General features: G+C 44.4%; 1 protein-coding gene across 6 annotated transcripts; it reads right to left on the bottom strand.

Annotated features, from left to right (window-relative positions):
• Positions 1–783: 783 nt before the first annotated feature.
• Positions 784–14,603, bottom strand: TMEM100 (transmembrane protein 100). Of its 6 annotated transcripts, none has more exons than XM_074921969.1 (4): positions 12,157–12,369; positions 9,297–9,481; positions 5,800–6,305; positions 784–894 (listed from the first exon to the last, which is right to left on the bottom strand). In XM_074921969.1, exon 3 carries the CDS (start codon positions 6,241–6,243, stop codon positions 5,839–5,841), a length of 405 nt encoding a protein of 134 aa, XP_074778070.1. In that variant the 5' UTR covers positions 6,244–6,305; positions 9,297–9,481; positions 12,157–12,369; the 3' UTR covers positions 784–894; positions 5,800–5,838. The 6 variants fall into 6 exon arrangements, with proteins under 6 accessions (XP_074778070.1, XP_074778069.1, XP_074778067.1 ...); XM_074921968.1 differs by lacking the exon at positions 784–894 and adding an exon at positions 5,067–5,658; XM_074921966.1 differs by lacking the exons at positions 784–894; positions 12,157–12,369 and adding an exon at positions 14,542–14,603 and having other exon boundaries at positions 5,067–6,305.
• Positions 14,604–15,000: the final 397 nt, after the last annotated feature.

Genomic DNA, 15,000 nt, shown 5'->3' on the forward strand with positions numbered 1-15,000 from the left:
GCAGCAGGCCACGAGAATGTGACACCATGTCTTCCCATGCAGCTCTGTTGCTGCGGCTGGGCTGGCTGGATGTTATTTTAGTGGTTGTGCATCCCACCCATGCGTTTCTGTGGGCCCAGAAGCCGCGCTCCTGTGACGCCTTGTGAGCTTGAAGCTTATTCATGTTCAGGAATGGGAGGGTCAGGGCCATCGACACACACCAGCATCCTGCTGCCTATTATTTCCTGCCAGTGCTGGCGTCGCACCAAGCCCTAACATGACAGGTGGATGGAGTTCACAAGGAAATAATGTCATGGGCCAGTTTTCCAGGAAAGCTGTTAACTCTATTCACAAACTCGGGCCTTCAGATTGAAAGGGAACGTGGCTGAGAAGAGGTGGTGAAGGGCTGCTCTGGTGTTATTTACTTTTTTTTTTAAACAGATTATTCACTGACATCTCTTGCTGCAGTACAGAAATCTTTGCCTCTATATAACGCCTACCTCTTCAAGAGCCTGGCTGAACGCCTTATAACTTACAGAACCACGGGGGCACTGCCTCCGCAGATCCCAAATGGCCATTTTAATTTCAGATTGCAAAAGATGGTGAGAAATAAAACTTCTGCTTTTTGCTGAGCTAACTGGTTCCTGGGGAACAGAAAAGGGGGGAAAAAAAAAAAAAAAGAGGTGAGATCTAAGACTGATGTTAACCTGGGGATTTCAGGCATTTTATAAGAATGAAACTGAGGATACAGCCAAGGATGTATCAGAAACAAGACTTACATATTTTACTTGTGTAAAGCTCTACTGTCCCTCCATGACTTTATGTAGTTGTGTGTTCATTTGCTGTTGTGTGTTCTTCTCTTTCTTTCATCTTTTCCTCTCTGTTTTTAAAGTTTAATTCTTTCTTTCTCTTACTCTAGAAAGCACAAAAAAAAAAAAAAGTGGTTTTCAAAAATGCCATGTTTGCCACAAATGCAAATTTTTGGATGCATGAGTTAGGACAATAGGACTCCAACTGGCTGCTCACAAGAGGAAGGATTAGGTCCTCTGTCATGTTAATAGTGACATCAACAACCTGAATAAAAGCCAAAAATTCAAGTTGATTCTGCAGTTTAAGACCATTGTTCTCCCATATGGTTTAGACTGTAAGATTTAGTCTACACAGAGTTTTGCCAGGATTTATATAATTTTTCACATCATACAGTGCAATCCTTGATATATTAATGTACTTTTATGTATAGAAGCTCTCTACAACTGACAAAGATTTATACTGATACAGCTAAACATTCTACAAACTAAAAGCATCAGAGGTATTGGAAATGCATATGCAAAATAATGTCTGCCAATATTGTTCTGCTCTTCTTATTTTGGAGCCCATTGTAAAAATGAATTAGGTGAAACCTGCTAATAATATGCTAATAACAATATTAAAGGAGCAGTAGCCCTGGACTTTGACTCTGGATAAGCCAAGCTGGGGCAAGAATACAGGATATTCCACAGGACTTGTTCCTGGCCTGGCCCTTCCAGATCCTGATGAAACTCTCAGGCCTTTCTTCATTCCATACTCTGAGCTTGGTTCCTATTTTGTAGAGCTGCAGTAATACTGTACATTCATTATTTGGTAACAGGAGCTCTCCTGAGTGTCCAAGGCAGAGAAACTTAGTTCTTGACACAAGTCCATGAAACTAACCTTTCTCTCTCTTTTTATTTTTTTTAAACCTGGCAAATTATGGTATTAGAACCTCAGTCACGTACAAAACATGACAGTTTAAGTGACTGGGGAATCGTAAATTGGGCGTTTTGACTTGAACAAATACTAAGCATTGTCATACCAAACTGATTATTATTTTAAAATACTGTCCCAGGCTATAACTGGCTTTGTGTACAATAGCAATACAGGGTGTAGTTACAGACACAATTTCCTGTGCTTAGGTTTTGAAATTATTATTTAAGATCCCTGTAACATTTGCCTGGTGCACCAGCGCAATTCCCCTATTAGATAATTTTCTATCCTTGTGAGGGCAATTTTGCTTGCGCAGTGCTGCCAGAGCTTTCAGGAAGGGAGAGACGAGCAGTTGTGACAATAAATTTGCATCAGCTCCCACCCAACCTCTCCCAGAACCAAAATACCATTTGTCGCATTCAAAGCCTTTTCACACCAGAAGGGAAGGTGTTTCTGAACTGGAAAGTCATTGTGATCTCCACAGGGTTGCATCCTCCAGGCTGACTTTTGCCTCTCAGGTTCCCATGAGAAACACCAAACAGCAACTGTGGAGTTCCAAATGGCTTTGTCTCAAAGACTTGGTGGATTGCATGACCCAGCATCCAGGCGTGAAACCCCAAATCATTCCAGATTAGGTCACGGTGTTCAAAAGCTGAAGCAGAAATCTTGCTGTTTGTAGCTGACCAGTTTGAGGGGGTTGACCCTTGTAAAAGCACTGTAAATGTACCCTTGTAAAAAACATTTCAGATCTAACCAGATCACCAGTTTCTGGAAAAATGAAGGTGCTGAGCCTGCCACACTGTGCTCACATAGCACCTCTCCCAGAATGATTGTTTTTAAGGGCTAAAAAGAATGTTTTGTTCCTGTTTTGAAACCAGGACCAGGGGTGCAGGGAGGAGAGCATAGTAATGAAAAGGTAAGGTGTAGATCTGTAGGAAATAAAAACACAGACTGTGAGACTTGTGTTGGATGTCATACTTGGTCATTCAGAGGAGATGCCACTACTACTTCAGTTTGTACCAAAATCAATGCACACAAATCATGGTGGAGATGTCTGCACCAGTTTCTAAGGGCATGTGGCAATTTAGTGATGAAATGTGAAAACATCCTCAGCAGCATGAGGTCTCTGACTAAACTGCTCACAGCTTTTGCCTTGCTCCTGCCAGACACCAGGACTAGGTGCTGGAATCCTTCCCCATAAAGTTGCTATTTTGCTTCTCTGAATAAAGGACAAACAAGAGTGAGTTCCTGTGCAGGCTTTCACTCACTGCATGTGCCTGTACCTTGCCTCACTAGGATACGGCTGATGTTACTGAGCTCAGCGGTGTGTGCTATGGCAGCCCCATATTACTAGAGGCCTCTCAAGCTGTCAGGTGGTATTATGGGACACCGTGTTGTATGTGAAGCTTTGCTATGCTTGGGGACCACGCCTAGGGCCACTGCAGTGCTGTCTGTCACTGCTTACACACTCCTTCATGCCTAGATGCCCCACAATGAGCAAGGCAGAGGGTGGTGCAGGCACTCTGCTGTGTCCTTCCACATGCAGTGTAAATATAAAAGAGAGCATAGATAAGTGAAAGGAAATCTCCTCTAGTAGTAGCAAAGAGTCTCTTACTCGCTCTTATTTACCCTTCCTGAAAAAACTGCTCCCAAAGTCCCACTGCCTCTGTCCCACTGAGTTTGGCCTTTTCTTTTGACTTGGAGCAGAGCCTCACCTTGTACTTCTGTTTTCCTTCCCTACTCAAGCTCGGCTGTACCACAGCAATAGTGAAGGGAGGACTCATGTACGGGAAAGATTCTGAAGAGGGCAACAGGCTGCTTCTGCTCTGGGCTCGGCCTGGGAATCACGGGGCTGAGCTGCTACACGTGTGTAGTGGAAATCACTGCATCTCTACAGCCCCTACAATTCTCTCCTTGGCAGCCCGCAAAATTCCACTGAGGAAAAAGAAATGTGGAGGGGGAAGAAATAGCCAGAAAAACTATTGTGTTCCCAGGGGAAAAAAAATAAACAGCCCTATTTAGCTTATCCAGCTTTGCTAATGTCAATCACTTTTCTCATTTTAAACAGGAAAGACACCACTTTAGTCCACCTGTTCCATTATTTATCATGCTATGCATTTCCCATGAATTGTCACTCATGCAAAACCTGTACATCGTAAGGGGACACCCTAATATTTTTAATGACCTTAAGCAAAGTGATTGACATTAGACACCGGTGTCAGATGTTCTGGTGACGCAACATGTTCTCCTAGCAGCAGGAAAGCTTCCTGCCATGATTAAGTTAGTGCTATGGAAGTGCTAAAATGTGTTGTCAGCTTTCCTCTGATGCAAGTGATTTTATTATAGCGTCTGGTAACCACGGAGTGTGGCAACGCAAATACTGACTCCAAACAGCCCCTCCCATACATATAGCTGGCTCTATTTAAAACACGAAGTGCATTTTGCAAATCCGGGGATAAGTTATGGATGTAACAAGCTTAAACCACGGAGGGCAGAGGAAAAGGAAGCACCTAAGCCAGAGTGCCTGGGTGCTTTCAGGAGGAGAAGCGCAGGGCTCCGGGATGGCCTGCAGAAGGCTCTCCCCTGCAGCACCAGTTGGGCAGGTGTGCTCTGCAGTGGCATCGCCACAGCCGTGGTGGGTGCCAGAGGCTCCCGAGGGCAAAGAGGAGGCACACTAGCACAGACCTTGCTCACTGCAGCAGTGGAAAGCAAAAATCACATCCAGCCCGTTTGAGTCTGGAGAAAGTAAGAGAGAAATAAAAAGAAAGAGGACTCTATGCAGAGCCTCTGCCTTCTGCCACCCACATACATGCTGGGGTGCAAGTCTGTGACTTGGCTCAGCACCACTTGTCCTTCAAGATACAGATGAAGAAATAATGTTCTGGCCTGCTGGTCTCAATTTGGGACCAGCCCCTCAGTTATTCATTACCTGAGAAAAGCTGGAAGACCTCTAGAACACAAGAGTTACAGAATCAAACATTTCAGACACACATGGGGGACACTTGGCACCTGCTTTTCATAAAAATTTTGTAATCCCAAAGCTCATTCAGCAAACACTTACTACACAGATGACTTTGCTTCCACAAGCTATTATTAATAGTTGTGTCTAAAACTGACTATGCCAGTAAGTGTTTGCAGAACTGACCATTATGATTTTTCAATAACTGAGTTGTTAATCAAGCTGCAAGAGGGATGGACTATCAAACCAAAATCCACAGTCTACATTGATTTTTGGAAGAGATCAGCAGTACATATGTTCACAGTTATTGTCACAGCTGGTGTTTTACAAGAACAGAATCACAAAGCAGTCAAAGTTGAAGATATAAGCTATCCTGATAGCAATAAAAAAAAAGATTTTCTAAAGGTCTAGCAGCACTGAATATTATTTTAATGAAATTTACTTTTTAATTTTATAGCAAAATAATCAAAAGTGCTAAACCTGACCACTTTCGTTTACAAAAAAAGTCTCATGTTTTAAGCTATAATCATACCTCGTTATTAAGGTTAGACAATATAATTACACATTTCTACCTATTTCTATTCAATAGTAAAACAAAATTAATATTAGTTGGTTTAAAAATGGGGGAAAGTACCACAGATATTGGGAGGGGAAAGTTACATAAAATATAAGAATCAGCTTATTGAGCAATCTGCAGTGTGGTTGGTTGCTATTGCTTTTTTTTTTTTTGAGCTACAAATTAAGTCACAGATAATCTGGCCTTGTAGTCACTTCAAATGCTGTGACTTCTCCCTTGGTCAAATGTCACAGTGTGTGTATTAAGGAGATCTCTGGCATTTCAAGTCAGTTCGAATTATTTTCTTAGTTCTCACAAGTTCCCTTTCCAACATAATCAGCATGTTGAAGAATGCAGTCATGATGATTGCAGTTATGACGACACTGTTTTCTGTGAAGGAAAAGTGTTTTCTCCTCCATCCCGGAAAGAATCACTACCAAGTCTGCAGTAAGAAAAATATTATGAGCAGTTGCAGAGTTTTTAAGAGTATTTCTTAATCCATCCTGTTTTCATTTCAGTTAATTTCCAAAGTTAAATTAAAACCTGCAATCCCTCCTATTGATAAATAGTCAAGTTGACTTACAAAGGTTCTGTCTTCTGTCCAGCCTTCTCTTGGTTGTCTTTAACCAAACAAGGTTCGTTGATTTGCCACAAGCGCCGTCTGGCTCTCCCGCCTCTTTGCTTTCTTGTTTTGCTGCCTGATTTTCCAGCACACTGCACTAGAAGCCAGCAAAAGGAGTCCTGATGACAAGAGGACTAATCCAAACACTGAGATGATCGATCCATGGGAATTGAAGCTGTATGCCACAGCAGTAACCACAATGCCTGCTATGAGGATAACCACACCGAAGGGAATGGTACAGCGGTAACAGGAGAGTTCTGCTCCCCCTGTTGCTGCAGTCAGCTGGCATTCACTGACAAGAGGGATGGTGGTTATCACACAGTCATTATTATTACTCTTCTCTGTGGTTACAGAATCAGGATGCTTTGGAGCGCCCAGAATCTCTTTAATAGGTTCGTTTGTCATCTTGACTGTCTTGACTTCGTCAGTTCTTAGGCTAGAGCAGGCTCTGCTGAACACACATTGCACTGTGGAGAGAAGAGCATGAGTTCAATACGAGACGTTACCGTTATGTGACAAATGGGTGACACGAAAGTGTCCCACTCAGGATGGCAAACGAGCAGACACTCTGACCCCACAAGGATTTATGCACAAGCTTAATTGTAACACTACTGATTGCGGAGGATCTGAATCAGTTCTTACAATAGTCATCAGCATGTGCGTAAGTGCTAGACAGAACAGAGTCACAGAATCATCTAGGTTGGAAAAGACCTTGAAGATCATCTAGTCCAAAGACAGAGTTGCAAAGACAGACACCAATGGTCATGACTAGGTGTGGATGTGGGGGGAATGGGGATGAAGAGAGTTCCTTGCACTCAGCAAACACCAGCTGTAACCTACTGTTAGAGCAACATCAAGGCCAGACTGTCAGCTTGCCATGTAAATTGGCTTAGTGCAAAAGTAAGAGGTCCCCTGTAAGTCCATGCAACCACATCCATGATGCTATGTAGGAGGGAGATTTACAGTCATATTCACTCATCTTAGTTACAGTAGGTTGTGTTCCTCCTGTCTCCATACTGCCCACACTCTCAGTCCTCCAGGCAGCATGGACAGCTTGACTGCATCTGCACTGCGAGGCAAAATAGCTTTTGGCTCCATGGAGCCCAGTGCTTAACCGGAGTCCCCCTGATCAGAGCAGGACGAGGCATGGCTCTCCACCACTACAGGCTGCCCTGACAGACCTCGGCCACCTCACTGGGACTGTGGTGGTGTGGGGACTGCCCTGGAGGCCACACTGAGCCTCTGACCGTGCTGAGGCTACACGGCGGTGCTGCCCTAGACCAGGCTGTGTGCTCAGTGCACCCCACCACATACAACTGAGACTGGGATACTGGGGAACCACTGGGTTTTCCTCCTGCGAGTAGCTCACAGGACTCCTCCACCACACTGTGTAGCTTTTGCTCTTATGAGCAGCATGATATGCAGCTCAGAGAACAAGGAAGAGCGCTGGCAATGCAGTAATGCTTTTATCACTTTTATCACCTTCACATCTGTGACTAGGAAGTTAATTGCCAGATACTTATATTCTCCTTTTCCTTTCCCACCACTCCCACCCTTGTTGCTAAGATATATTTGACCATTGTAGAGAGCCCTTGGGTTTGTATCTCAGTGCCTCATATAACTGACTGTGTGTTTTGTGAGACAGAGGATTTCACTATTTTTAAACACACATGCACAAACAGGCTATACTCTGTATCTAGTCAGAGAGTTTGTATTGGAGTTTCTTTGAACCCTAATGAGAGAAGGAAAGTTCAGATCTGGTTTGACAAAGCTTTGTTCCACTGCCCTAAGGAAGAGTGCTCATCTCAGTATTATATCTTGCTGTACACAGCTGTCTTCAGGGCTCAATCTTGCAAGGGGCTTGGCAGCTACCAGACGCAGCAGAATTCCCTCCCTAGTGACAATGCTGAGCACAACACAACCGGGCACCCACTGAGCGCACACCCTGACAACACGAGAGCAATGAGCACGAACTGAAACACAGGAGGTTCTGTCTGAACATCAGGAAACAGTTTTTACTGCGAGGGTGACTGAGCACTGGAACAGGTTGCCCAGGGAGGTTTTGGAGTCTCCATCCTTGGAGATATTCAAAAGCCATCTGGAGACAGTCCTGGGCAGCCTTCTTCAGGTGACCCTGTGAGAGGGACAGGGGCTGTGCCAGATGACCTCCGGAGGCCCCGTCCAGCCACAGCTGTCCCACAATTCTGTGTGTTTCCGTGAAGGTACTTGGTATCTCCAAGGTCAGGAAGGGGATTTGATCAGTGCGTATCAGACAAAGCAAATAGATCCATGCTGACACCTCAGACATCCTAGATTCTGTTGCTTTGCCCTTTGAATCATAACACATGATTAAGCACCTTTTGTATCAGTTGAAAGAGCCCAGGAAAGCCACGCCGTTGCTCTAGAGCACCATCGATCTGTCCCCACATGGATTGAGCCCAAGTTCCGCATTTTCAATAATGACTGACTTGGCAGTGAGACTCACACTGGTGGCATTATGTTGTTGTATTATGATACTTATCCATAAAACGTTACATAAGTTCAGCACAACAGGAGAATATGGTCCCCAAATGTCACCTTTTTTTGATCCTGCCCTTATTCAATTTGTTCAACATTTTATATTATTAAATTTGAGGGAGGAAAAAAAAATAATTTTCCATATAAAAGATCTCTCAGTTCCAAATATGTTGTAATAACTATTCAAAAGTCCAAATACTCTAACAGTCACAGAAACAGGGAAACTTCCCAATAACTTGAAAAGGCTTGGATTTGGCTCATCGTAAACATGATTATTCTGAAAAACTTTAACATTCAAGCAAAGCGTATTCACCCCTTTCTCTAGAGACCTTGAACCTCTGCTTCAGATACATCCCCAATGAACATTAAATCTCTTAGACATCTTGTACAGAGATTTACTAAGAAAGAAGATACATTTATACAGCCAAAACTAACATGAATTTTAAAAAAATTCTCCTAAACTACAAAAATAAAGTCAATGGCAAAATACTTGGTGACTTCTGAGGAGCATGGTTCTTGCCTGTAATAGGATGTAAGCAGACAGGCATTCATATAAAACAAATAAACAAACCTCTATTGAAATACTAAAAGTTAAATAAACAACAGGACCTATTTGAAGTGTGAGCAAAGGTATTCAGCCCTAGAATAGGGCAGTAGGTCCTTATTGCCAGCAAAGTCACTTCTGACTTATGCCAACAGGTGACTTGGTTCAAGTTTCAGGGTAAGAAATTTAGGCAAAGATACCCGGCAATACCAGCATCCTCTCACTAATCATACTGGAAGTACTGTCTTAAGGAGCTACTTTGACTTGGAGAAAGAATGTGTTTCTGTGGCAATCTGTGGCTAACGCTGGATAAAGGGGAGAGGAATATTTTACCCACTAACAATCATAAGTTGAGATTTAGTGAAAAAACAAGAAATCCATTGGCATGCACACTTACCAGGTCCATGAGAAATCCATCATAACAAGCCCCTTGGCTCAGTAAGCAGAGGAATACTGCTTCAGATGTCTCATATGTCAATTCAAGGCAGAGTCATGCAGCAGTAGGAGCCGCTCCAGGCTTTGAAGTGTCAGATGTTGCTGAACGATGAACTGGAGGTGACAATATTCTAGCATGGAAGTTTCCTACAAGAAAAGTTGTTGGATATTTATCAGCTTCTTAAGAACAAAACTCCTGCATGGAAAGGCTCCTGCTGTACGCTGACTCCTGCTCCTAACCTAACTGAAGCAGGAGATGTTCTTCCTCTGACTCTCCTAGTGGTTTCTGCCTCTTCTCTTGGCAGCAGCCACCCATTTCTGGCCCTATGTAACATTTTCCTTTGATGATGTGACGTCTTGATGATGAGGGTCACAACCCAGGCAAGTCCTCCAGAAAGAGCTAGGCAGGAAAAGGTAAAGCACATGAATTTCTATAGTTAAAAATCTAATTTAATTTCATTTCCATTGCACCTATGTGAACCATGACTCAGAATACTTGGGTATTTGTCTCTATGTCTCCAGCTTCTTTGAGCAAATCACTTTATCTCCCTGTGCCTTAGTTTTCCTAGCTGTAAACTGACAGTGACAACACACTTCCCACTAAAACCCCCTTTTAAATCTACTCTACTGTAACAAAACCTAAGTAATAAAATCCTGAAAACTCCTCTGAGGAAAAAAAGAAAAAAAAAAAAAGAAAAAAAAAAAAGGCAAACAAACCAAGTCCAAAACCTCACTGTAATAATCATTAAGTCCATTATATTTACTGTTGTTCATTTCTGTTACCGGATTTTTTTAAAACAAGATTCATAACTCAAATAGGGACAGAGCAGAATCTGCAGCAGAGCAGTGTGACAACTCTGCAGAAAGCAGAGCGATGGAAATTGTTATCAACTACAGAAGCAGCTGTGAAATCACCAAGCAGCTGGGTAAAACTTATAAAGCAGCAGAGATTTATGTTGCTAATCTTATTCAACATTCCCTTTCTATATGTGCATGATTATGGAAGACCATTTCAACACTGAAACAGGAGTCCTAAGTAGGGATGAGAATAAATTCGTAAGTTTATATAACTACAAACTTTAAGGGCTTTTTCTCTTTTTAAGTTATTTAGACCATGCTAACATTTCACAAACACAAATATTTACAGGCACAAACTGCTGCTGTTCTTCTCTAGATGACCCTTGAAATAAGCCTGTGGCATAGCTAAAGTATATTTAGCTGATTATTGAAGTTAGCTAATAATAAGAAAGTCTCCTTGCTTATCTCCTTGACTGTATTCTTGTGCACACTACCTAACAATTAGTTTAACTTTTTGAAAAGCTTTGGTGGGAAATTCAGAAAAAAACCCCACACTTTAGATAAATAATCTAGATGATTATATTAAAAGAAAAGCAGACCTCTGAAATGATCTCGCATTCAACTTCCACTCATGTTAAAAGAATGGTTAGATTTGTTTGAAAAGAACTCTTCCTAGTGCAATTGTGCCCCCTAAGCCACTCTGCTAGCATCATTCTTTGAAAAGATTAATCACCCTGTCAGTAATTTATTTGTATTTGTCCTTGATTACCTACAGTTTAGGTTCTTTTTTTTTTTTTTAAATGAATGCCTTTATCAAAAAATCTGACAGAGCAACTTCTTATAGACAGGATTTCTTCCCTCTTCCTTCTCTCTCACCACAAAGCTGAGAAGCAGAAACACATCAAATCTATACATTAAGTTTCCAATATTATAACTCTCAGTCATTTCAGTGTGGTGCTCTCTCAGGAGGCTTCCCACATACTGAATTTTTCTATGCCAGTTCAAAGAGCTGGTATTTCTCAGCCACTACACTCGCTTCCCCTTATTTGCATTTCATTCAGAACCAGTGGGATGCATTTAAGTTTTTTGCCTTCAGGCTCTGGACCCGATTCTCTGTATCTTGCACAGTATTTCAGACACCTTTTTTTGCTTATGCAAAATTCAGTAACTCATAATGCTCATGCTTCACACTCGGTTTTGCATCAAAGTGACTACGGAAAACAGCATAAGGAGTCCTGCTGTACCGAGAGGAGAGCCAGAGTTCATGTGAAATTCAACAGACTCCAGTAATCCTGAAGACAGTCCCACAGCTCTTCCCCCTGTGAACACTCCTGCAAGTACAGAACTAGAGTTTGTACTTACAAGACTCCAGGATCAGGCCCTGAACTCCAGAGGCAGGAGAAGACATTACAGACATTACACCCATGGTAACTGTCCGAGCCTCGGGATGCCGCTAAGTTTCCACCACCAAGTTTTTAGGTAATACAATGACCAGATTCAAACCCTCACACCTTTTTCGTTTATGGGAGTCAGCCAAACACTTCCCCAAACTTCCAAACGCGTCTGTAAAACGCCACAGGCACCTCGGTTCACCCGTGTCACGGCTATCCCCGAACACCTCTGCGGAGAGGGGAGACAGGAGAGGCACGGCCAGCCCGCAGGCACGCTTGTGGGGTGCAGCCCGCAGGCACGGGGGGTACAACGCCGCGGGGGCACCGCCGACCTGCGGGAGCAGCTCCGGGTGCGGAGCCCCCCGAGCCGTTAAGTGTAATACCTCATCCCCTGGGAGAAGCCGCCCGGGGGAGCGGTGCGAGGAGCCGCCTCAGAGCCGGCCGGAGCGGGGAGGCTCCCGGAGTGCCCGAGCAGCCCCAGCCCGCCCCGCCGGCGCGGGGAGCCGGGCCCCGGGCGCTGCCGCGGCACCAGCGGGACCGGAGCCCCGCGGCACCGGGCGGGTCCAGCGGCGCCGAGCCGAGCCGTGCCGGACCGTGCTGTAGCGCAGCGTGCCGTGCCGTGCCGTGCCTTACCTCCCGAGTGCTGGACCGGACTGCGGCGGACACTAGCCCGGAGCAAGCCTAAGAGGGGGATGCAGCTCGCTGCACAAGGGACTGTAAACAAAGTTCTTGGTGAGAGCGAAACAATTAAGGCATCGGAGGAAATTCAGCGGTGGGAGCTGCCGCGGGCGGGGCGGCACTCACCGGGGAAGGTCCCGCTCCGGTTTGGGAGGGCGGCCGGGAGGAAGGCTGTCCTTCAGGGGCCCGGCTGGGCAGGGCGAGCAAGGAGCCTGCCCTGCCCTCCGCCGGTTTGCGGTTCACATGCCCGTTTCAGAGATGCGCACGGTGGGGACTGGCGTGTGTCCTGCGTCGCCAGGTCACGCGTCGTGGCAAGGCTCTGCATGGCGCCCTGCCCGTGTCAGGTCAACCACGGGGCCCGGGAGGGTGGCCCCCAGCCCCCGCTGCCCTCCCTCCCACCCGCCGCCGTCCAGGGTGTCCGGCCCCACCGAGCCCCGCAGAGCCCGACTCCAGCCCTGGGGACCCGCTGCCCGGCCCCTCGGGGGTGTCCGAAGTGGCAGTGCTGGGGGTACCGCGAAAGCACAGTCTGTGCTGAAATCCAGACGAACTAGCTGGTGGTTAACTGCTCAGGAATTAAATGAGGAGGAACATAGTTTGGGATCCTTAGAGGATAAAGTTTTATGTATCATCTAGAGATATTTTAACTGGCTTTTCTATGCTTTAATCACTCATTTCAGTGGAACATCAAATACTACGGGGGTTTGGAGCAGATGGGTACGGGTATATGCGTTATTTTTTACCATGATTTCTGTTCTTATCAGACAAAAAGCAGACAAATTTTGCTTTTAAGGCTTGTAAAAGAACATGTTTGAATTTTGCCGTTAAGCTTACCCAAAGTTTATATTTTAAAGGCACTATTTTATCAATGATTGATAAAAGAGCAGTGCACCAGCTGTATTTAATCAGCCACTCTGTCTCTGAAGGCATGCATGTACTTTTGACTCCCTTTCCAGGGTGAAATCCTGGCCTCACAGAAATTAATAGCTAAACTTCCATCAACTTCACAGGGGCCAGGATTTCCCCCTGTGCATCATTAAGAACTGCCGGTTGATGGAGATCCTGCCAAGGGTTCATCTCCTCCAGCCGAATCAGCCAGGGGGCTCTGGAAGAGCTCCACAGCTTTATACAAGAAACTGGCATTTTTATTTTTTTTTTTCTTTCCCATTTGCTAGAGTTCCCTTCAACTACATGATCATTTCAGCAGAAACAACAAGCAAACTGAATCTGAGGGGAACTGTCATTAGAGAGGATCTCTTGGGCCATTAAGCCCAATCCTTCCTAATACAGGCAGCCGTGCCAGGTAATACCTTTATTAAACTTGATGAGTTCTACCTCAAATGAACTGGGTTTCCTCCTCCTCTGGTTGGATGGCCATGACCCTTATTCTGCTGCTATCTAAGAACCTCAATCTTCTTTCTGGATGCACATATTCATAGGCAATTAGACATGGATAAACAAGTCTTTGGCTGAAATAGATCTTTTTTTTGGCAGATCTTTCTTTCTACCTCTAATGTCCTAAGAGGTAGAAATCTGACTTTTTCAGTCTTTTTTATGATCATAATTTTTCCAGGTGTGGCCTTACCAGTATTCTGGATGGAAGTGCAAGTATTTTTCTGTCTCTACCAGAAATACTAGCATTTTGCAATCATCCTCTGATTGTTCAGTAAATCTGAATTTTTCTCCAGTATCAGTTCCATTTATCACTTCATATCAGAAATTCTTGATGTTAGCACATATGTGCATGACCTAAATTTCACCCCATTCCTATTACATCAATTCCTCTCTAGTCTTTCCAGTGTAGTATTTGGTCCTCCTACATTGATAGAGAACCTCCCTCCCATGCTTACACCATCAACAGTTCCACTAGTACATTCTTACTTTTCTATGCCAAGTTTATTACTGAAAGCATTACATAAAATACTGAAAATATTGCATAAAATAACTCCCAATACTGATTTTTGTGGAACTAATCTGAAGTACACATAAACAAGCATTGAAGCTGGGTTTAGAATTCCCGTGTCTCTGTACAAATAAATGCCCTAACAATAGACTGGAAAGTCACATGCTCTTCTAGACCCAGTGCAACTGTAACTCCTTTTTGTGAAGCAGAAAATCTGTGATGAAAAGCGATGGGAATGATGCCTCCCTCCAGTGCCGAGATTAGCAGGCTCTCCCCTAGAAGGGTTTGTAGCTCTCAGGCACATAAGGTTCAAATACAACTTGGGCACCAGCCCTCTGGCCTTTTAAAAAAGGGATGACTGACTACCCCTGCCTTTTAAGGTCCTGCTGTGTTCTGAGCATGACTCTCCAAGGATATAAGGAAAGAAGTACCAAACATACCCGAAGCAGCACGTTTGGCACCTGTAGAAATTCAGTGCAAACAGCTGAGGAAACCAGGACGGAGCAACAGCTGCAGCGAGGGGTTACAGGTTCACAATTTTGGACTGCCGTGCTTAAATGCGACATAGTTCCCCTTTAGGACCTGCCCTAAATGACAAAATCTCCTCCCTGTGGCCTTAACACAGCTGCTTCGGAGGAGGTGCAGCCCCAGTGGCTGGGACAATCAGCAAGAAGCCTGCGGGAGTCTGGAAGTCATGCAGCCGGTTGAGAGAGCAGAGTTTTACTCCTACGTTGAGCAATGCTGTTGCTCTGCTACTAAGACACACTTGCAATACTTCATGGCTTCCTTTGAGTTTCTAACAGTCTCCTGGGCCTTAACAGCACAGCAAACAGTGACTCATTAATCTGGCAAAGCACAACTATTGTGGACTCCCTATTCAATTAGTTTTTCTTGCCTTT

The sequence above is a fragment of the Athene noctua genome, chromosome 18 (assembly GCF_965140245.1).
Source record: "Athene noctua chromosome 18, bAthNoc1.hap1.1, whole genome shotgun sequence".
Classification (NCBI taxonomy): domain Eukaryota; kingdom Metazoa; phylum Chordata; class Aves; order Strigiformes; family Strigidae; genus Athene; species Athene noctua.

What these genes read in the sequence shown, in the direction of transcription:
- TMEM100 (XM_074921969.1), bottom strand. Translation starts at nt 6,243, where the DNA reads ATGACAAACGAACCTATTAAAGAGATTCTGGGCGCTCCAAAGCATCCT.